The sequence below is a fragment of the Pteropus alecto genome, unplaced genomic scaffold (assembly GCF_000325575.1).
Source record: "Pteropus alecto unplaced genomic scaffold, ASM32557v1 scaffold121, whole genome shotgun sequence".
NCBI classification, from domain to species: domain Eukaryota; kingdom Metazoa; phylum Chordata; class Mammalia; order Chiroptera; family Pteropodidae; genus Pteropus; species Pteropus alecto.
In genome coordinates, this window is record NW_006434369.1 from 2,838,494 (window position 1) to 2,862,400 (window position 23,907).

At 38.4% G+C, this 23,907-nt stretch overlaps 1 protein-coding gene across 4 annotated transcripts in view; it reads left to right on the top strand.

Annotated features, from left to right (window-relative positions):
- The window catches only part of MBOAT1 (membrane bound O-acyltransferase domain containing 1), a 102,899-nt gene that overhangs the window by 63,315 nt on the left and 15,677 nt on the right, over nucleotides 1-23,907 (top strand). For 3 of the 4 annotated variants that reach the window (XM_006909234.3, XM_025044903.1, XM_025044904.1), the window contains exons 5-12: nucleotides 5,525-5,580; nucleotides 7,551-7,605; nucleotides 9,102-9,285; nucleotides 11,376-11,568; nucleotides 15,775-15,878; nucleotides 18,143-18,207; nucleotides 19,881-20,013; nucleotides 22,379-22,530. In XM_006909234.3, coding sequence (XP_006909296.1) covers nucleotides 5,525-5,580; nucleotides 7,551-7,605; nucleotides 9,102-9,285; nucleotides 11,376-11,568; nucleotides 15,775-15,878; nucleotides 18,143-18,207; nucleotides 19,881-20,013; nucleotides 22,379-22,530 — 942 coding nt within the window. The remainder of the gene's footprint in view (nucleotides 1-5,524; nucleotides 5,581-7,550; nucleotides 7,606-9,101; nucleotides 9,286-11,375; nucleotides 11,569-15,774; nucleotides 15,879-18,142; nucleotides 18,208-19,880; nucleotides 20,014-22,378; nucleotides 22,531-23,907) is intronic. The other variant, XM_015587288.2, reaches the window with a different exon arrangement.

Genomic DNA, 23,907 nt, shown 5'->3' on the forward strand with positions numbered 1-23,907 from the left:
TCTGATCACTCCATCTAACCAGCTCAGTATGTGTAAATAATTGTGTTCTGTAAGATGGAAAAAAGAAAATATTGCAAAGAGATTTTAAGATTAGCTTATTTCATGTTTCTCTGTTAGGCTGCTGCCAGCTTTTCAATAATTAGCATAGTCACTTTGAGTTTAATTTTGAAGACAAGTGTAAGTTATTTGAAGTATATTTGATGGGTTCTTGTTAAAATGGAGAACTGGTGATTTTGTTGTTGAGGGCTAAAGATAGAGATGAAATCTTTGAAAAGATAAGTGGAAAGATGAAAAGCCCATTCTACTCAGATTGACCACTGGATGGTTCTGAACAGATACCACGAACTCTGAGTCCAGAGGACTTCCCACTGCCTTTAGGTGCAGCCCTAGGAAGCCTGATGGAGCTAAGAACGTCCTTCCTTGTTTTCTTCTCCAAGGTTGGCACAGTTGATAGGAGTTTGGGAACGTTGCCCTAAAGTTGTAATATCATCACCTGCCTCTTCATTAATCCAGGAAGCAGGGGGTACAGCAGGGCAGAAGCAGAGTGAGTGCGGAGGTACTCCTCTGTTCCTTCATGGCTGGGTCACAGCTACGGGTTGCACAATTAGCATTGTATCTTTGGCACCTCTGGTTATTCTGCAAGATGGCAGCCCCAGCCTAGGTTGCAGCTGATTGGAAGTTTGTCGTTCTCGCTCATATTCTCCCAGCCTGCCAAACTTCATACTCGCAGGACTCTTTACTTTCCTAGTATGATTACATGTGGATTTGTATTGTAGACAAAGAAGTAATACAAATATAAAGTCTCATTTTTTTGGATCTAAAATGACTGGTTGGGGAAAATAAGATCCTTGAATGTTAGATCTAGCTTGAAGCTGGCCAGCCAGCTCTATGATCGGTTGGCTCTTTTGATGACTGAATTATCTCATTGTTCCATCCTAGCTTTACCAGGACAGAGAACTTAACCACTTTAGGTCCAAAGATTAAGGTAAAACAGGTAGATCTCCTTGGAATATTGCTCAGAACTGAGTTTTGTTTGATTTTTTTAAAGATGGATTATTTTTTTGTTGAGAGTTGATATGGGGAATCGAAATGGATAAATGAGTACCACTTCTGGTACATTGCCCAAAGTCTGTATCAGAAGGCATTGATTTTGTGTATGTGCTGGGGTGGGAGTGGGAGGAATGGCATTGTTCTGTCTTTCTTGTGATTCTAAACACATCTCCAACTGCCTGTTTTACTTATTTCATTTCCTCCTATATTTCCTTATCCAAATTCAACTAATAATTATAGGTGCAGGAAGAAAAAAGATTTTCTTTGGCCTTTTTTTTTTAAATTACGAAAAAAATTCATAGGACAAAAACAGAGTGGCCCTACCTCAGCCATGCTGAACTCAACCCTTATTTCAAATTGGTCAGATGGTTTCCATGGATTCAAGTGAAGGGCCCATGACAGCGGGCATGTACAAATCTGAGGATAGAGGGCATACTTCTCAGGAGGTAGAAAATCTGAGTGTAGCTCAAGTTCAGAGGCCTCATTGTCCTAAGGAAGTTCTTCGGCTGCATCAAGGAGCCTCTTGTGTCCTTCCTGTGCTGGTAGTGTGTGCTTGTGTATGCTGGGTTTGCATTTTCACAAAAAGAAAGCATGAGCTCCACCCACAAACCAACAGACATGTATTAGATTATATTATGTTTTGATTGAAATACAACACGAATTTGTGTTTTATCTTAAGTCAGTAACTCTACAGATTTGACTCTCGAATCTCAGTAACTTGTGCGATCTCAGTTTGGCATCTGATCTACCCATAAGTTTAAATAAATCGATCAGTGAAAAAGTATCTTAGACTTTGAACAAGAGCAAAGGCCCGGAGTGCTCCTCCTAATGCCCCTGGAAAAGTAAGAATGTTGGAGAATTATAACTTCTTTCCTTTCAGTGAATGGGTTCTAGTTCTGGTTTGTGGATTTTAGATCTGCTTTTTCATAAGTTATTAGTGTATTGTGTTTTATAAAGCCACGATGTTATGTGTGAGTTGTTTCTTAGGTTGCTAGAAACCTTTTTAGATGTTTAAAACAGAAGCAGTGTATTGTTGAATGTATAGTCTGGATGATGATGTAACAATATTTGATCAATAGCTGCTAATATTTTCGTTCCAAAAAGGGACATTTTTTCCTAAAGACTTAATTTTTACATCGACTCAGTGTTGCAGATTTCATATTGAATAATTGTTATTTATGGGCATTGATCTAGCTATTTAGTATTATGTATTGCATTACTCTGAGTTCTCTGAGAAGTGGATGCCAAGATGAGAACAGAAGTATAAGAGATTTGTAGAGTGAAATGCCTGTGAGGGAGAACCAGGAGGCAAATACCTGGATGAGGGTGGGAGAACCATTGGTTGGAATACATGTCTGACCCCTGAGACGAGAGGGGGACGGAAGGAAGAGAGGTCTTGACTGCAATGCAGTTCTAAGAAAGTTTTGGCAAGTTCAATGGGAAAGTCTTTGAGCTAAAATTCCCCTGGTATAGCAGTACCACTCCTTGTAGAGAGGGTCCTGCCTGGGTCCCCTGCTGTGCTCAGTCATTAGCTTAGAGGCAGGGCTCAGTGCAAACGAGGTGGTAGAATCAGAGGGCGCAGCTGGAGCCAGTTAGTTATGCTCCCTCAGAACCAATTTGAGAGGTGTGTTCTTATGGCCACTGCATGTGTGAATATCGCTTACCAAATGCTTTGCTGAACATGTGCCTAATTATAGAATATATTAAATCCAACCCCAGATAGAGGAAACAAATGCTATATTTCTATAGAGACAGAAGGGTAGGCGAATTCCATGACACATTTTTTTTGGTCTTTGTTGATATATTTATTTTTTAGGCCCTTTAAAAATGAAGTTATGAATTAAATTGAATTAAATTGCAAACTTACTTGGTTTGCAAATCGCGTAGTCACCAGAGAGTGTGCCTCAAATTTTAAAAACTCTATACTTGACATTTGTGTAAGGGAGACTGGGAGCCGAGGTCCTATTACTGATTCCTAGGACTTTGGGCAGAGGGCGGTGGGGGGAGGAAGAAGGCAAAAAGTCTTTGGAGAGAAAACTATTCTTTGAAAGAATGGCTTTGAAAGTCATCCTCGAAACTACCTTGAATGTGATGCTTAGAGCAATCCCTTTCAAGAAAAAGAGCGCTTGGCATCTATTATGCATTATGGGTCAGAGATCTTGGCCAGTATTGAGAAGGTGAGCTGCAAAGATATATCCAACTTGGTCTTATAGAAAGCTTCCATGTAGTCCTTATTTCTAGGACCCAAACCTCAGTGTTTTGGAAGAGCAGTTTTTATTCCAATGTAAAAGAGCGTAGTCATGTTACTGTTAGCTATGAGCATGTCTTGCTGCTCTAGAATGACTGCCTTGGAGGCTCCTTGTTTGCCACAATTACTTCTCTCTCGTCCTGGCAGGTGCCCTTTCCTTTTGCAGTCATACTCATTTCCCCTTCTCTTAGCCTCACACAACATTTGGAATCTTATTTCAAGCGATGCCACTGGCCACTGGGCTTTTGCAAGTAAGATATACAATTTGGTGTAGGTGTTCAGATTTTGAAGGGTATTTGTTGGTACTTTAAAATACTTTATCTTGTTAACTTATGTTGATAGTTTAAGAAATTATGTGGTTATTTTTTTAAAGAGATGGAAAATCGGAATTAAGAGAGGAATTAAAGAGGAAAATGGACTCACAAAGAAGTAGCTAAGTGCAATTAATACACATCAGACTTGACCTAAAGATGGTTTGTGTCCGATCTCATCCTCCCACACACTTGGACCTGGCCTCAGCTCAGGGCACAGATGCTGTGTGGCATCCTGGGGTCATCCCAGGCACACCTCCATAGAACATTGATCAAAGCCTCAGTATTCCATTTAAATGAGCTGTCAGTCCATATGGATCAGAAATGGCAAATTCAGTAAGAAGCCATAAAAATGGAGATCAGAAAACCAGTAGGTTTGAAGGAAAATATGGTAGGTAGAGCCATGGGATTTTATCTTGTCTTTTTGGGCAAGAATAGAGCTACTAAAGGCACTAAACTAAGGTAGGCAATTGGAAAAACAGGTGTATTTTAAAAATTGCAGCTTTATTAGACATACAATTCACATACTGTACATTTCACCCATTTTAGTATACAATTCAGTGGTTTTTAATATAATTCACAGAGTAAATTTACAGAGTACAGCCATGCACTACAATTAATTTTACAACATTTTCATCACCCTTAAAAGAAACATGTATGAATTAGCTGTCGCTCCTCATTTCCTCCTAATCCCCCCAGCCTTAGGCAATGAGCAGTCTACTTCATTCCTCTGTGGATTTGCCCATTCTAGACATTTCATACAAATGGAATCACACAATATGTGGTCTTTTGTGTCTGGCTTCTTCAAGGTCCATGTCATATGGTAACTCTATATTTAGCCTTTCAAGAAACTGCCAGACTGTTTCTAAAGCAGCTGCACCATTTAATATTTCTACGAATAATGAATGAGGGTTCCGGCACTCCAGTACTCCACCTCCTGGCCAATAGTTGTTTTTTGTTTTTTGTTTTTTTTTTTTGGATTCTCGTTATCCTATTGCTTGAGATGTGGTATCTCTTTGGTTCTGATTTGCATTTCTCTGATGAACGATTGCTGTTGAGCATCTTTTCATGTGCTTGTTCACCATTTGTATATCTTTTTGGAGAAATGACCCTTTAGATTTTTTGGCTATTTTTCAATTGGGTTATTTGTCTTTATTTTTGAGTTGTAAGAGTTCTTTGTATATTCTAGTACATGTCTCTTACAGATGTATGATTTGTACATGTTTTCATGCATTCTGTGAAATGTCTTTTCACTTGATGTGTGTTCTTTGGAGTACGAAAAATTTTTAATGATACTTGTTACTTGTACTTTTGGTGTTATATCAAGAAAACCATGTTGGCTTTTTTCAAATTGAGATTGGTGTTATATTTTAGTCACTCAGTGGTTTATTTACAGGCAGCTGCATTTTACCAGTGTATCTTTTACCATGTGTGCATGGAAGAATCACCTTTATTAGAACAGAGCATATTAGAGCCAAAATACATATCTCATCCAGGTGGAAACAGGACACTGGATTATGTACCCCAAACCAGTGCTGCTCACAGTTTAATGTGCATTCATAATCCCTGGAGATCTTGCTAAAATGTAGATTCTTAATTTCTGGTTTTGGAATGGAATGTGAGATCCTGCATTTCTAACAGTCTGCTGGCCATGCTGATGGGGACAGTCCTAGAACTTATGCTTTGAGTGACAGCTCAAGAGGGACTTTCTAGTGTGATCTTGTTGTTCAGTTTTGTTATATCTACTTATTTCAAGTGATTTGGAAGGAAAGTAAAAATTGTTTATGTTGAATTCAATGTTTTTGTATTTTACTTAATAATCTAAAAGGAAAAATCATCATGCAAAGAAATAGAATAAAAGTTTTTTTTCAGTGGCACTTCTGCCAATCTTGATTATTTCCTGTCTTCCTTTTAGGCCTCTGATGATTGTCACTCAGAAGATCACAACCTTGGCATTCCAAATTCATGATGGTAAGAAAAACGACTCTTCTTTTTGTTCCAAGTGTGTGAGCCTGACTTTGTTTTATACACTAGACACAGTCCCCAGTTTAGACAGCGCTGGCGGATCTTGCTATATCTTGTCCAAAATTTGCAGGCCTTTTTAATCATAGCTTTTTACTTTCCCAGCTATTATTTATTGCTTCCCTCCTGAATCTGTAGCTTACATTTGCTGAAATATTTGCATTGAGAACAGTAGGTTTTCTGTTTACTTTTACAATGTTTTAAATTTAAGTTAATTTACGGTGCGCTTTACTCTTTATTTGGAATCTGTTAAGAAAAAATGGCATCTTTTCATTGGTTTACTCTCTGAGGAACTCATGAGGTAATAAAAAGCAACATTGGCTAGTTAACCATTTTTGGATGCTAGGTTTGTTTTTTTGTTTTGTTTGGTTTAGAAAATAATCTATAAAAAGCTGAAAGAAGAAAGGATCTTCTGTTTGTATTAAAACCGAACATTTTTTTTATTTAGGCCCTTCCTGAAAATGGCCAGAAAGGGTGATTTCCACTTTTAAAACTGGGTTCCGGGGGAGGCAGGTGCAATTCCTAAAAGTATATTCTGGGGATTTGTGCTTTTCTGGCAAATGCTTTCTGACTGGTGAAACTTCTTTATGTGTTGACAGGTTGAGAAGATTTACAACCTCTGTTAGTCTTTTTGTTTTTCCTTAAAGCTTGGAAACTGATTTAATTTCATTGTGACCTGGTGTATTCTTAGTTCATTCTTGGTGACTCAGTCATTCTGTAGAGAATCAGGTAATTTTATACAAAGGATGGAGTCTTTCTAGGGTGGTCGACTGTCCTGGTTTGCCCAGAATTGAAAGGCTCCCCAGGATGTGAGACTTTCACTGTAGAAATTGGGAAAGTCCTGGGCAGGCTGGGGTGATTTGGTTGATGTTTTTGTATCTGAAAATTCACTCGCAGTATTGTGGTTGTAGACTAACATTAGCGACATAAATCAATAGCTAAAAGTAATTTCTGGGATTTCCAGAGATGTACTATTTGATGAGATTTTAGAAAAATGTGTGTTTTTTTTTAAAAGTGCCTTTTGGTTATTTAAAAAATTTTTTGAAAGGCTTTTTGCCTAAATTTACCTTTGTAAGCATTCTCAGTTTACCCTGTTTTCTGGAACATCCCTTACATGCAGCAAAATGTTTATTTGCCTTTGTCTTTTCTTCCTGTGTGTGGAAGGAGGAAGTAAATTCCTGAACCACTCTGCCTTCTCTTAGGCATGTTTTTGAGTTGACTTTATGATTTGTGACCGTATCAGTCTTAGCTGAACATACAGTTTTAAAGTTGACTTCTAACGCTTATGAAATAACACTTCAGTTTCTTTGATGCTAAGTTAACAAATACATATTATGGGCAGCACGAATGTGATTTGGTTGGGAGTTTGTCTGGCATGGATGAGTTTTAAAAGAAGAAAATCTCCTGATAATTCTTTTGTGTCTTCCCTGCATTCAGGGTTACTTTTCCTGGGTTTTGGAAGAGGAAAGCCCCTATTCCTTTCCGCATTACATTTTACACCCATGCTCTTAGCTTGTACCAGGTATCTGCACCGAGCATTATTGGAGCGGTATTTACGCTGATGCAGGCTGCAAAGGCAGGCTTACTTCTCTCATATAGGAACAAAAACATATACAGCGTTGTAAGGATTATAGCAGATGTGGAGGGTTCTCTGGGATCCATGCTATACTGTGCGAATTAAATCAGAGTAACCCATGAATTCTTCTCTCTCCATAAGAATCTGGAGAGACTTTCTCACATGTTGTACTTACGGGTAGCCCTTTGATCAGGGCGTTTATTAAAAAATGGAATACAGGAATCCTTTATGATTTATGAAACAAAAATCAATCACCTTTTTTGAAGGAGTTTTATAAGTCCTTTAGAATTAGTTATCTACTTCACTTCAAACATCTTATTTCTAAATTTTTTCTTTTCTATAGGACTAGGTCAAAGAGCTGAAGACCTCTCTGCTGAGCAACATCGACTTGCTGTAAAGTAAGTTTAACAATCTCTTCTCAAGCCTTTTGTATATCAGTATCTAGAGATCTTCCTCATTTTTAATATATGCATATAAGCTCCATTTATGAATGCAGTATTGTTTGTTTAACGAATCTCCTATTGATGGACACTTGGTTTGTCTAACAGTCTTTGGCTTGGCAAATGGTAAGCTGTGAATAACCTTATCCACAGGTCATTTTAAATAGGTTTGGGCATAGGTACAGGATAGATTCCAAGAAGTGGGATTGCTTGCTGGGCCAAAGAGTAAATGGATCTGTAATTTTATTAGTTTTGTAGGATTCTCCTTCACTGGGATTATTATATTTATTCCAGAATTATTTTTATTGGGATGTGTCTTTGGGTCCTCAAGAAACAATTAGATACATACATATCAGTATGATTAAATGCCGGCATGAAAAAAATGATAGGAAATAGAGCTGGCGATATAAAAGATACAGGCTGGAAATAGGAAGGAGGAAGGAGGAAGGCTAAAGGTTGAAGGTGGCCTTGGGCCAGTGTTGATGTGTAGTAGAAAGAGGGTGGGTGTTGGAGAGGAAGGGAGCCTATACAAAGTAGGAAAATAACATGGGAGTGGAAATGGCATATGGGGCAGCATACTGAGGATGGTGCTGCAGCCATGGAAAAGGGTTCCTACTGGAGAGTAGTAGAAGATAACTGGGAAGAGGGTGGGTCCCAGGAGGCAAGGAGATTGAGAACTTCATTCCTTCATTAAGGAATTGGGACTTGGAGCAATGGAGAACCATTGGAAGAGTCTAATGAATCAATTTCTTTGCTAAGCATTATGGGAGTGTAAATGCTATTAGGGCATAATTTCCATCGGATTTTAGAAAGCCTTTCCCCACAATTCTAGCCTGCTGGAAGAACATGCCCCTTAAAATGCCATTAAAACACTATACAGATCTGGTTTCTACCGAATTTCTTCCCTGCCACCACTCTAGTCTGTTGTTCAGGACCTCGTGTCTGGATGCCAAAACAGATGAGACTCTACAGCGGTAGTTTGTGTGGCCTCTTCAAGTGGAAACTGGTTCCACCCATCATTTGTTTTGCATTTATTTTGGCATTCAGGAGGTAGTTTTCCCGTTTCAAAGCATCTCAATCAGCTAACAATAGGTCAGGTTCCCACACTGCCTGATATTTACCTTCATTTTCTCCTGTAGACAGCTAAGGTTGATGAGAAAGCATTTCCTAGCCTCAGAGTTGCCTTTGCCCTAGACCCCACCCTCTGTGTGTATAGTAGTGATTGGCCAGCAGAGGGTGCCACGGAATGCTGCACCTTCTCGGAGCCACTGGTCTCATTAACTTACTTTCAACAAGATTTCGCTCAAGCAGATTTTTAGAGAAACAGAACAAGATCATGTTATGTTTAATAAAACTATAAAGATAACACCTGTGTTTACGATTTGCTTATTTGCAAGTATGGAAGAAAAATTAAATACTGGAGACATTTTAACTTTTTACTTTTATTTTCACAGAGTAAAACCCTCTTTTTTGGAATACTTAAGCTACCTTCTCAACTTCATGAGTGTCATAGCTGGCCCTTGTAACAATTTCAAGGACTATATAGCCTTCATTGAGGGGAGACATACACATATGAAGTTGCTAGAAGTGAACTGGAAGCAAAAAGATTTCCACAGCCTGCCAGAACCTTCTCCCACTGTAAGTTTTTAGTGCCAAGATTTACCCAGAGGTCCAGAAAATAGTTTTGCTGCCAGGGCTGACTCTCACTAATAATTGTTCTAATTTAGAAAGCCAAACAGTTTACCAGAAAATTTGTCCAATAACCCCTGCCCCTACCGCCCCCCGTTTGTTTAAAATACCAGTATCGGTATTTTATTTGCTCTCTGTGTTAGAGCAGCAGATATTTATTTCCCAGAGGAGCTCATTGGCTGGGAGATTAAAGCAATCAATCCATTAATCAACCAGCCAATATTTAGTGCCTATGATGTGCTCGGCACTGTACTAGTTAACACATTCAATTTCGAGTGTTTGTCTTTATGAATAGAATTTCACGTTTGGCCAAAGGTAATATGTCATAAAAGGTGGAGGGGGAGGAAGTGGGAACCAGAATAAATATGTTTTTTATTGCAGAGCCTGCTTATTGCAGGGTAAAACCGGTTTTACCCTGACATGCCCAAAGCTTGGTTTTATTGACTTTGGGAGAGTTTAATATGGTTTGTATGTATGTATGTATGTATTTACTTATTTTTCAGGCGAGTCAACCCTTGGTTGACCTCACAGATTGCAAGAACCTTGTCAGTTTACAATCCTTTATTTTTTACGCCTACAGCACCTGGTCTTCCTAGGTGGTCTCCCATCCAGGTACCAACCAGGCCCGACCCTGCTTAGCTTTAATATGGTTTTTAGAAATAATATTTTAATTTTAATCTGAATTTTATTAATCTCCAATTAGTCTACAATAGGATAATTTACTGAACTTTACAAATTTGCTAAATTTATTTAGATCATATCCTATATTTAAGGGAAATTTGTCATTGAAGGAATGGGGAAAATTGGATAAGAGAGAAAATGAGGATAATTAAATATTTCATAAATGGTGGTTAAAGGCTAGGCAAATTAAGTATTTGAAAATTTAAGTGATTTTTTAATTAAGCATGAATTTTCAGATAGTTTTGACACAGTTGGCTCCTCTCAGCACTTTATGGTTAGAAAAATGTTTCAGCTCCGACTGCATTATTGAAACAATCTAGGAGTGAAGTCACCATTGCTATGAGACATCAAAGTAACCACAAGTGTTTCTAGGCAGTGTCTGTCACAGTAGTGCTTTCGTGTGTTACATGCTTTTATTTAGAAAATATTATTAGAGAGTCTTAATTAACATCACTCTCCAAGGAGATTCTTGCATTTTTATGTGCAGAGAAACTGAAGTGGTGAGGTTGCCTTTTGGCTAAAAACACATTGATGGGAGGGGTCTGGCACCCATGAGCTGGTGCCCCTTCAGTGGCTAATTGTGGTGAACATTTAACTGGAAGCCAGGCACCATTCTTAGTACCTTGTAAATATTCTCTTAAACCCCAAGCCACCCTCTGGGGGAGGTGCCAGTGCTATCCCTATATTACAAATAAAAGTAGTCTGTTTTTATAAAGTTAGGAACTATAATCGTGTTGGTGTGAAATGACATTCCCTGGAATGCCAGGGGAACTGGGCAAAATCACTCCATCCTGAGGAATTTAAAATGTCAGTACATCTTAACCACAGAGCAGGCTACATTTATCCATCCTGGAAGGTTTCTAAAGCTTTCTATTAACCTGCCGTGTCTTGGTGCAGACATTTAATCAAATGCCCAGGTCCCTCCTTAACTAAGCCTCTGTCCTCTTTGCTGGCGATTCAAACTCATTTTCTTGGCTCTGCTGGCTATAGAAGTGGAAGGCAAATGTTTTTTTCTTTCTGATGAAGTTACTACCATGTAATATTATCTATTTTTCTTATGTTTTGGGTAACAAAACCACCTACTCTTTCCTGGTGGTATTTGCTGGTGAAAGTTTTTTTCCATTTTAGATACATTCAGTCCTCAAGTGTCAGGGGTATATTCTGCATCTAAATATAGCACATAAGCCCATCATGGCATTTGTGTCATGAGAAAGAATGCCTGTTGTTACTCCTTCTAGGGAACATTGCCAAAGGAGCTATTGGAACAGCCTTGTTCTTCATGTGCCCTTGCCAAAATTGTCTTCTTCTGACTGGAGTCTTCTGAATAGTTAAACTGATTTATTTCTCTCCACTTTCAGGGAGCTGTGATACGTAAGTTGTGCATGACCTTGGTGTCCCTCCTCTTGTTTTTGACACTCACGAAGACCTTCCCTGTCACCTGCCTGGTTGATGACTGGTTTGTTCATAAAGCAAACTTTCCGACTCGACTTTGCTACTTATATGTTGTCATGCAAGCCTCAAAGCCCAAATATTACTTTGCTTGGACGTTAGGTAAGTTCGATGGAGTGGCCCTAACTGAATGAGGAAAAAAATGACTGCTTGGATCACCTAACCAAAAAAAGCCCAATACATAATGGAAAGCAGCTGAACCGGTGTCATTTTTTGCTTCCCAACATAGCACTCCTCTTTCCTGCTGTCCATAAACTCAGTTATGTGTGATAAGGAGAAAAGCAATCCTAGCTGTTGTATTAACTTAGCATTATTAACAGACGTCCTACCCTGGAAGCTTCTTCCACCAATCAAATGGCTATTTAGTGCCTTGAAAAGTTATGGAAAAATTCTGGAATGATCTGACTTTCTGATAATTTTGGGGGTTGTGCGTAAGAGAGGATGCACATTAATTTTTAACAACACGTGTACTAATTTAGGTTGTATTTTTTTCTTTAAGAAATTGTTATGCCTGCCTTAGAAGCTGACGTCAAGTGATTTTTTTTTTTTTTTTAAAATAGAGAGTTCAACTAAATTTGGTTTTATCACATTTTTTTCTTACGAGGTAACTTAGTCAATGTTAAGTTTTCTCTTTCCTTGCAAACAGTTTTAGACCGGAAAAGTTTAAAGCTTTGCTAAAGGGAACAATAAACCAATAAACCCTTCTACATATCAAGAATGGTAAAGGATTTTGATATGGCACGGCAGCTGTATGTATTTCACATTTGGAACCCTTCCAAGGATGGGAGTTTAACATCTTAGCTGAAAGAGACCTAGGGCTTGATGTCACAGAGCAGTGACTATTCAGTCGGATAGATTATTAAACTCAGATTCTAGTGCTTGTTGGCCCATATTTCATGGGTGAGGGCATAACATTTAATGAGTTCTTCTTTTCTCATTTCATAATCCAAGGCTTTCGCCCCAAATTAGTTTGTGGCTACTAAATTATTTCTTTCATGTTTCTTGTTTATTGTGGTAAAATATAAATAACAAAATTTATCATTTTAACCATCAATAGTGTACGGTTTAGTAGCATTAAGTTTATTCATGTGGTCGTGCAGCCATCACCACCCTCCAACTCCAGAACTTTTTCCATCACCCCAAGCAGAAACTGTATCCATTAAACAGTAATAACTCCCATTCCAACCTCTCCCACTTCCCGGTCCAAATTATTTTTAAGGGTCTAAGTGTTCGGGGATAAGTTCAGTCCAACGTGGTATTTATGTAACACTTAGCCAGAGAGGTCTGAATTAGAGCTCTTCTAAAATTTGCAGTGTGGGAGATTTTGTTTTCTGGTCACATTCAGTTGAGTACCAGGTTCTGTGCTATGAGGAATCCAAAGTTAGGACATCTTCTCTGCCCTCAAGACTGTTACACTCTGTATGTTCATACCAACTAGGCAGTACGCATCAAGAGCTGTCCCAGGGTGGGAATACAAAGATGACGACAAACATGGACTGGTTATTGGAGAAGCCTTCAAAAATCTCCTTGTATCTTATTCCTTTTTCTGCAGTTGCCATATTATTTCAAAACAATTTCCTTAGTGAGTAGGCATTATACCTGCTGTGGTTGGAACCCTACTTGGAACACCAGGCATATTTTTCTGTGTGCATTAGTATTTTCACTTTGCTTTAACCTGAGTGTGTATGTGTGTGTGTGAGAGAGATTGAGAGAATCACTCCTTTTACTATCTTCTTCTTCCTCACTTATCCTCCTTTTCTCTTCCCCTCTCCCTACCTTTCCGCTCCCATATTCTGTATCCCAGGGTTTATGGGCTGGCTTCTGGACTAAATCAGCTCTTGATTTAAGGAGGAAAGGCCATTCCATGGCCTCATAGGGAAAATCTGACACGAGGTGGGTTGCGCTGCAGGGGACCTAAGTGGGGTGGGGGGTCGCAGGAAATTGGGGGTATCTGGCATTGTTCTGCTTTTTGGGGGGAATATCCCAGCTTTTTGGAGTATAGAAATAACCTTTCTGTGGATAGCTTTCTCTGTGGACTTGGCTCTTTATTACTCCTCTATCTTTTTTTGGTAGCTTCTGTAGATGCACTTCATTAATTTGTATGGCCTCAATTTGAAGTTCGTTACAGTTTAGATTTCATGGGCTGATCTGAAATTAACCTGTGTATTATTTATGAATAAAGAAGCAGTGAATAGTATAACAGGGAACAGTTAAACTACTTAACCAAATAATTGTTTTATTCAGCTCCTTAAAACACCATTTACATATAATTGATGTAGTAATTATCCATGATTATAAATTTAATCCTTAAAGTTGGCCTCTTGATGAATCTCAGCTGAGCTGTACTGTGATAGCTTAGTTCTAGTTACTGTTTATATTGAAATAATACAGCAATTTTCTTTGGACTTGGCATATAATTCTGGTTGTTTTTCCGCTACTAGTTAGACTAAACTTTGGCCCAGGTTGTGTTCTAAAGATCACAAACTCCACAATATGGGTGTCCAAATCATTTTATCTGTAATAATATATTAGAGCCATGAACAATATAAATCCAGTTTTGGACTGGCTTAATCTCTTCAACATGCCTTTAAAATAGGTACCATATTATGGCCATTTTATACTCAAACGAATAGGTTTCTAGAAGTTAGACAACTCTCTCAAGACCATGCATTTATTCTGTTGCCAAGTGGAGATAGGAACCAAGGAGATCTGCCTCCAGAGCCCGCCCTTAATGACTATCTTTACACCACTGTAAGCGTTAAATGAGAAATGCCTGTAATTTACAGAATCCTAAAAGATAATAAATGCACGTGTGCACAATAATTATTATTTTTGTTTGTTTGTTTTTTAAGATCTGGCCAGGTCAGTCATAGCTGAAGCTGGAGATGGGAGAAAGGATTCAGGGATTGCTATGCTGGTCCCAGCATGGTCAGTCCAGCCCTGTTTTTAGTTGTCAACAGAGACCTCAAGTGCTCTTCTTCCAGTTCAGTGAATGACCTGTCATTCACAGATTTTGCCCACACATTTAAAACAATTTGTTTCTTAACTGGCACACTCTCACTTGTTTTTCTTTATTTTTTTTTTCACTGAGTTTTCATCCAGTCAGCTTGGGAGAATGGCGTAGAAGGACTCAGTACTTTTCACTATTTCTTCTAAAAGAAACCATATCGTTTTACAGTGAAGCCATGTGTAAGATAAATAACAAACTATCCACTATGCCAGAAGTAAAGGAGACAGACATAGAACAGGCTGTTTTCCTTTAGTCCTTCTGAAGTCCTTCTGAAGTCCATCTCGAGTTGGGCTTGAACTCCTGTGGAACCTGAATGAATACAGCTACGGCAAAGAAAGAGTTCTCCAAGATCTCCGATCTAAGACTTTACCATGCTGTGATTTAATGAGTTTGATTATTTTTAGAGAAAATCTAATAACTTGAAATAAGATCAATGAAAAGAGAAAAATTAGCCCCTTTGTCATCATAGTAAAAGTATACTGATTTTATCAGGTCTATATTTGTTTACAAAAATTTCATTAAGGAGCTCATTAGAAAGGTAATACTCACTGCAGGGGGACATTTTCTTGTCATTCAGTGAAGTCAAAGTTGGCGACAGGAGTTTTTAGACTGGCTTTATGAGTAGGATGGCTTTGGTATTGTGTCCACATGTGGCTTCTATGGCAGCTGCCCCCCAACTCACATCTCTAACTCTTTTCCTTTTCTTATATTCCAGACTTTTCTAACTGCAGCTTGGCAGCCCCAGCTGATATCCTACTGACATGTCGTACTTAATATGTTCAGAATGAGCTCCACTTTCTCATTCAGAGCTGGTTCTCTTCCTGACTTAATGCGATCTTACCAGTTAATGTCCTGCCATCTTACATGTCAGCTCTTGGACTTCTACGGGGTCCCCTGTTTCTTCTGGTCTCTGCTTCTGTGCTTCTGTGCACTTTCAACTTCTCTTTCTCTTATGACAAGTTGGTCACTAAATCCTCCATTTTATTGCTTTGTTTGGGTTCTTTCTCTTTTATTCTCATTTTGTATTCTTTGAGTATCTAGCGACTTCTTAGCAGGTGCTCACTAAATGCTAGTGAAAGAATAAAAATAAATGAATAAAAATTGAGGTCACCAAAGCCAATAATGTTTCTCTGAGTCACAATAGTACCAGCTTCTTTAAATTTTTTTTGGTTCCTTTTCCAAGGAAGCTACTGCATATCTCCATTTCCCCATCCTAAAGCTAAACAGATATTGGTATCTTTCAAAGTAGCAATATGACTTTTGTTCCATATCCTAATGTGTTGTTTTGAAAACCATAGCTGATGCAGTGAATAATGCAGCTGGCTTTGGGTTCAGCGGAGTGGATAAGAATGGAAATTTCTGTTGGGATCTGCTTTCTAATCTAAACATCTGGAAAATTGAGGTGAGTCTACTGTGCTTCTGAATTAAGCTGCCATAGTGAATAAAGCAAATGGTTTGCTTCGATTGCATTGTCCAGGGATCTTCATCAGTGCCCAAGGAAAAGCTGCTATCAGGGAATGCCAAGTCCAGCAACCTCCTGGACATTTTGTATCTTGAATTGTGTTTCTCTCTCTTTTTTTTTTTTTTTAAAGTAAGATACCTCCTTTTTTGATATTTTTAATCATTCAAAGAATAATGATAAAAATTTGAAAAAGAGCCAGGAAAATCTTTTTTGTGGTTTACATTTCTGTTCTTTCAACTAGGAGGTACAGATGTCATTTTCTTTCGTTCACATTCTACTTTCTTCGGTCAGAAACACAGACTGGAAGCTCTTGTATTTAGATTTCAATATCTTAAGTGTTCGCTGTGGTTCCTTTGGAAATGTAATCTGTTTCCTTTTAAGAAGAAGTGTCATGGTGCACAGCTTTCAGTCACTAGAATCAATGTGGTTTTCTTCTTTCTCTGGTTTAGTTCGTGGACCATAATTCTGATATGTCCTCATCATCAAAAGTGGTCTCTTTGGGGCCACACTCTCGGTTTCCTTGGCATTGTCAGCACTTGGAGCAGATAGGAACACCAAATCTCAGACCCTTTCCTCCTTGCAGTAGGACAGGAGGAAGGGCATGGTTCTCAGTATACAGGAGTATTGGTTCTTTAGCCAGGTGACTCGTGTTTACTGTTTGTTGAGATCTTCCACCCACCACAGGGCAGACAGAGTGCCATTAGAGAGTTTGGGCAGAAAGAGATGTGCGTGTTGACTGAGAAGCCAGGAATGTGGAGACTGACCACCTGCCACCCAAGTTAGGTGGACACTGGGCCACAAGAAGTCATGGGGGTTGGGGGAATACCATCCACCTTCTTGACACTGGAGGCCTTTCTTCATCTTACATGGACAGCTCCAGCCTCCAGAACCACCTTCCTCATATTTAGAAAAGCAATGTAGAAAATCTACAAGCTTTGCTTTTCTGTGTAGATGATGTCAGAGTGAGTACAAATATGTTATAACTTTCCTCCTTTTTCTTACTAAAACTCTTCTCTCCCTCAGAACTCTTGGACCATTGCTGGCCGCCTTGGAGGGCCGTGGGCAAATGTCCTTTACAGTGTCTCCCCTTGACCTTTTGCTGCCCACCAGTGCCGTCAGCTAGGCACCACAAGACAGAGTCCTTTCACTGGGGTTGTAAGTTCAGGGTAAAGAGCTAGTTACATATTCATCATAGAGGAAAACCAGAAGAAGAAAGTGTGCATTTTCTATAGAGTTGATATAGACAGAGCTAAAGAAACCAAGGAAATCTGTTTTAGCGAAGGTACCTTGAGGCTGTACATAGAGCATTTTATTAGCTGTGGAAGACATGTATAAATAAAACTTAGGGTTTTGAAATAAAAACTCATAATACACAGTCTATCATCTGTCATCTTCCATCTGTCTATTATCTCCCTCCTTCTCTCCCTCTCTTTTCCACACATTAGGCCAAGGTGCGGCCTGAGGTTTTATGGTTGAAACAGAAAAAAGTGACTCTTGAACTTTCCACCTTCCTTAGGCATTCTGGTTCTTGAATGTTTGTATAACGCTTTCTACCACCAGACTTGGAAAAGATTTTTTTTTTTTTTTTGAATGAGGAAACCTAGTTGATGGCTCATTTTGGACTGTCTCTTCCTCAGTGGTTGATGACCTGTGTCATTGCCAGTTGGATATTTGTTTTCTCTTTTGTATTGTGACTCCTTTATGCATAAAATCTCTTACTATTCTAGATACAATTGGAAGCATTTGAACCTGTGCAGCTGCTTGTAATGTCACAAGACTGACCTAGTTTATAGATGGCCACATAGTGAAAAGATGACAATTAAGTTCAATCTATCTCCATAAAGGCACTAAATTAACATGATTAAACTTTTCCTATGGTAAATCCCCTTTTGGAGTATTTATTTTAAAATTTAGATGACCTAAAATTTTTTTTTAATCAGAGTGGAAGGAAAACCCACAAAACATTCCTTCAGTTTTCCTGTAATTTGAAATTAAATTGAGAAAAATTGAGACTTTGCAAGCAAAGTGAATTTTATAAACACCAGAATTTTACTGCGTATGATGGAACAGCTGATATAATCTTGACCGAGTAATCACTATTGAAATAGCACATCTAATCTGCCGCCAGGGAAATTCTGGAGAGGACTTTCCATTACTCGGGGTATTTTTAAAACTAATGATAGGTGTTATTTTTTTCTTTCTAGACTGCCACAAGTTTCAAAATGTACTTAGAAAACTGGAATATTCAGACAGCTACTTGGCTAAAGCGGTAAGAAAAACAAAAACGACCTCATTGCTCATGGCACTGGGATATGTTTAGATGGGTGTTGTTAGATGAATAGCAATAGTCTGTCAGCAGTAATGTCATCAGACACTTTTGTATTAATATCTCTGCCTTGTAAATGCAAAAGTAGAAATATATTGGTTTGAGGTTCACAATGTAGCCTATTTATTTTAATACATCAGACACTTAATCCTGCCTTGCCTGTGTACCAGCTACTCATTTAATTCTCAGGTCAATCCCTACAAATTCCAAAATTAGAAACATCGTTTTTAATGAAACCAATAATACGCTATCCCTGAAACTAGTAAATATTGCTATCATGAGTGCAGGGAGAGTATAAAAATATTAAGCTGTAGATTCTGTTTTTGATAAGTAGTGTTTTTCTTAGGTGAAAACATTGGAGTAAAAAAGAAAATGTATAGTAATTTCCCTAAAGTAAACTCAATAGTGTTGTCTGAAAATTGATCCAAACATGCAATTTTTGAAAATTTGCCCTTAATAATATTGCTGTTAATTTTGCAAATAATTTTACTATAAACCTCTATTTCTGTATATTGAGTAATCCCGATGTACCCGAAGTCTACAGTCTCCATTAAAAGTTTATGTTCTAATATGATTGAACATACATAAACAATGAAAGAATATTAAAAAAAAAATCATGTTTGAAAATGTAATATTTTATTCATAGAAAAAGATACAGAAGGTAAGAAATACATATGCAAACTACCTCTCATTTCAAAAAGAAACATTACAAGTGGGGTGTTCCTGGTCCCATGTTTTTCCCCCCAAATACATTCTTTCTTCTTAGGAAGAAGGAGCCATAATCCTTAGTTTGGATTTAAGTCAGTTACTTTTGACAACCCATACAGTGCTGGATTGATGTTAGCAGTTTGAATTTCTATTTTATTTTCTATTGGGGTCCTCTCATTTAGTAAACCATGTAGTGGCTTCCTTATGGTGCCATTGGTAATTCATAGACTTGATTTGGGAGAAAGCCCCATATCACTTTATTTTAATAACCAAGGAGCCAGAGATCTCCAGAGTATTTTGCTGACAATTTCTAGAACCACACTATATCACCCTTTAAGGCAAATTCGTGGATTGAAATCTGATGGACACAGTGAGAGCTGAAATGTTCATATAACCGACATTTATTTTGTGCTGGAGTCATTGCCAAAAGAGAAGAAGAGGACTGCAGTATTAGAAGGCATAGGGGCCAGGTTGAAAAGATAAATTAACTTTGACTAAATGAGTATATCCATTTCAAAAGGCCCATATCCTGATTCCAAAATTTTTAGTGTCAATCACATTTATAAGTGTCCCTGCTGTTTTAGGCCATTGGTGGCAGAAGCTCTTGCTGGGTAGAGAGTGACCACTTAGATTTCTATTAGATATAGGATGATAGGGTCTAGAACATTTAGTTCTATGGAGGTTAAAAAATCATACTCTCTCACAAAGATGGAGCTGCAAATTGCTTCTCTAGTAGTGTTCGAGAAAGCTAGAGTTCAGACTATTTGGAATCCATTCCAAGTCCCTAAAGAGGGTCAGGCAGGCAGGGCATCAGGCATTCTTCGGGTCAGATCCAAAAAGATGCCAGTGTAGCTGGAAGTTTCTGGTATGTTTGACCTGTGGCTCATTGGACCTGCCTCTTCTTACAGAGTGTGCTACGAGCGGGTCCCCTGGTACCCTACAGTGCTCACTTTCATCCTGTCTGCCCTGTGGCATGGTGTCTATCCTGGGTACTATTTCACCTTCTTAACTGGAACCCTTGTCACACTAGCAGCCAGAACGGTAAGCTTCCTTTGGTTATGGGGTCTTTTTCTTAGTAATCTGATGCCTGTATATTTGTTGTCATTTAGTCCCATCAGGAGTCTGGGAATGAGGGGGTAGGAGTGATGTTTTGAAAAATCAGTCTTCTCATTAGAGAAACACTTAAGCAAATAGCAATTTGTGGTCATAAAATGGTTAACCATTTTTCATATTATTTACGTATTATTTACAGAGGGTGTTTGTGGAACAAAAGGAATTTTAGGAGCAATGTTTAGTAACTTAAGAGATGAAACATTTTTAATCACGAAGGGCTGTAAATATATACAACCTATTAATCACAGGTGACGATGATTATTAATTAATGTGGGCTTCATAAGACTTCACTTTGCTTATATTTCACTTCATTCCTCATTTCATTATCCTAAGCCTAGAAATAATTCAGAGTTTGTGAGCAGCCAGTAAGATGGCAGCCATGAGAACTGTGTTGTTAGAGATTGCTTTAACCTCTCATGTCTGATCCGATTGCATTAGTTTGTATAAAATCCTTGGTGAATTTTATAAATTTGGTTCTCTAGGTTTTTCGGGTAGTCTTCAGTTTGTCCTAGACTGTTCCTACTATTTGTTGGATGTAGAGCAGGATTATAAAGGAATAAAAAATATGCCTGCCCTCAAAGAATGAGATGAATATAAGTAGTTACAATTCAATGTGCTCTAATTGTCAAATATAGAGTTTGTACATAGCTGATTTCATTTCAGTCTTTGATAATGATTGTGGGCTTTCTTATTCAAAGGTGCCAAGAGCTTTTAATGACATTTGTTGAACTGTGTTTTGGATGTGGATTTAGGAGCTCCAGCATAGCTACTCACTTATTCTGTAATTCACCTCTCCTATGTATGAATATTTCAGAGCCCTACCATATGTAGTCGGCTTCTTAGGTGCTGGGCCACCGTCGTGAACAAGGCAAGAGTCCCTCATGGAGTTTTTCGTTTAGTTAGATGAAAATTTGTTGGCATTTATTTGTGAAAAAGATGGATAATTGATTACTATTCATGCTGATTAGCACATTTTAAAAATAAAGTATATATTGTACATATTTGTGCACAGAAAATAGGGAAGGCATTTTCTCATTCACATACCTCTTGGAATTATAAAAGAAAACTGAAAAACAGAGGCCAGGACACATTAAGAAACAAAGGTCCGAATTTTGTTACTATATTCAGCATATTATTTCTTAAAATGTCTTCAGTTGACCTCAACTGGCATAAAAACATTGATTTATACAAAGCCCTTTTTTTGGGTGACCTTTTGTAAATCATTTTACAAATGATTTGGGTAGGGAGTGGAGAGAGGAGAGGACCGATAGAGCAGTATTCCCATTTTTTTTTTTTTGAAAGGAGAATGTCCTCAAATAGTCATGAAGTGTCTTAGGCCTGGGAAGTTACTTAATAAAATCCCTTACATGCTTCCCAATACTGCACATGCTGCCCCCAATCCCACCATGGTTGGACCTCTAGCTTCTGTCCTGAGGAACTCAGGGCTAAGGAGAGGAGTCAGCTTACCAGACGGCACTGGGAAGCCTTTCCTGCTTTGACCTACCTATAAGCCAGCCATTGTTTCAGCTCTGCCTTTGGTTCTTCAATCTGGAAATTAGGCGTCTTTCTGGAGGCAGATCTAGTCATGTGTGTTGAAAGACCTGTAAGAATTTCTCAGTTTCCTTGTCTGTAAAATGGGCATAATGATGCTTCCATGATAGGCTTGTTGGGGAATCAATAGAGATGGCACAAGTAAAGCATTAGCAAAGGCTTGGCACAGAATAAGCACTCAATAAATGGTAGCTGCTCTTATTACTAATGTTATTTTATTGTTATTCAAAGGAAATAATTAGGGAAGAGTGCAGGGTCTTATCTACCAAGGCATGCATCACAGAATTGTTTACAATCGCAGGGGGTGGGAGACGCACTAACTTTTCCATAATTGACTTAAAATTGTATTGGTGATTAATACTTACTGATGTGGAAAAAAATTCGTGGTGTATTAACTAAATGAAAAAACAGGCTAAAGAATATATTGATGCCATTGGAAATATTAATGTGGGTATATATGACTAGAGAAAGGCTTGGAAGGATATGGGCCAAGTTTTGAAATAGTGCTTTTCTCTAGGAGATGTTAAAAAGGAAAAAAAAAATCTGTTTTTAGTTCTTTAAACAGTTTTCTATAGTGAACTTTTTTTTTTTTATAATAAGAAACACCATAATGATATTTTTAGTTGAAAATAGAACTCAGCTGGTAGGTGTTTTTGATAGCCTGTGTTCCTGAGGTATGCTACTTGCATGCAGAGTAAAAGATTTGTTTTTTACCCTCTCCTTTGCTTTCCTTGGCTTGCAGGTGAGGAATAACTACAGACATTACTTCCTTTCTTCAAAAGCCCTCAAGTTTGTTTATGATTTGGTCACCTGGGCTGTCACTCAGCTGGCCGTCTCATACACGGTGGCACCCTTTGTTATGCTGGCAGTTGAACCGACCATCAGTTTATACAAGTAAGTTCCATTGCTGTTCAGTAAACTCGTCTGTTTTTTCACTCTTTGGAGTTGGTAAATTGAATTAACCAGTACTAACAATTTCTAAATATGGCTTCAATGTGGAAATGTCCATAGATTTAGGCAGAGATGGTCATCCTGGAAATGGTTCACACCAGAGACCTTTAGGGAGAGGGTGTCAGGACCTTATATTCAAACACCAGTGTTCCCGCTGAACTGCAAATCTATTCTTGCTTACTCTTATTGTCTCATTCGTTGAATTAGTTGAATTTCTCTGCTCTTGTAAACTGGTCATGTGACCTTTAGCAAGTAACTAGCCTCTTTCATCTGAGTTTTCTCAACTGTAAAATGAGGCTAAGACTAGAATCCACTTCAAATCACCTGTGTTAGGATTGAATGAGGTATATATGCAAAAGGCTCAACCCAGTGCCTGACATATAGTCTATTTTCAATAGATGCTAACCTGTACTATATAATGGTTTGCATAGGCTTTTGTAGATTAACCTTGGAGCTTATCTGTGGTCAGAAAGTGACTTAGAAATAAACAATGCAAACATGCCTTATTTGTAAATGGGGATTTCTTATCATTGATGTACCGGTCAGAATGATCCAGACAGTTTTACTATTCAATACAGGTGTCAATGTCTATAAGTAGGATGATTTTTTAGGTTATAGGAAAACATGGTAGAGGGAACTATAAAGCTATACAGGTAAAATCTGTTTCTATAATACCCATTAGGTCATAGGAGTTATGTCAGTATAACGTGGAAGTTGAGCTGGTTTTTATTAATACATAAATTTTTCTAGATAAGAGATGCCAATCTAGTAGGAAGAGAATTGTAATCTTTGCAAAAACCCCCAGTTCAGCCGCTGCAGAGATAGGAGCCACTCAGCTTTAAGAAACTTGAAATTGAGCACCGCTTCACTGGGCTCCATGAGAGGCACCCCCGCCTCACCATCCTGGCTCTCAGCTGGTTTTACCTCCTCAGTGCCACCCTCAGGGCATCTCCACTTGCTCACAGCTCCTTTTTCCTTCCCTCCCTCTGGCGTTGTCTCCTGCATTATACCACCTCAGCAGCCTTTAGCTCTACTGAGCTGCTCTGCCTGGGCTGTCCAAATGGTTAGCTTAGGTGCTCGTTGTTCTGGTTAAAAGTCTCATAGCTTTTGAGTTGTCTGTTTCTCACATGATTTTCCCCCATGAGCCCTGGTATTTTAAGCGCAGGATATTGCCAAATATGAGATTTTTCAGGAAAATATGTATTATGTTATAGCAGAAATGCTATATTCAACTCAATACATTTAACAGCTACAATGTGCTGGGCAGTGTTCTAGAAGCTAGGGATAAAAATGGTGAGCAAAATATAGACATCATTCCTG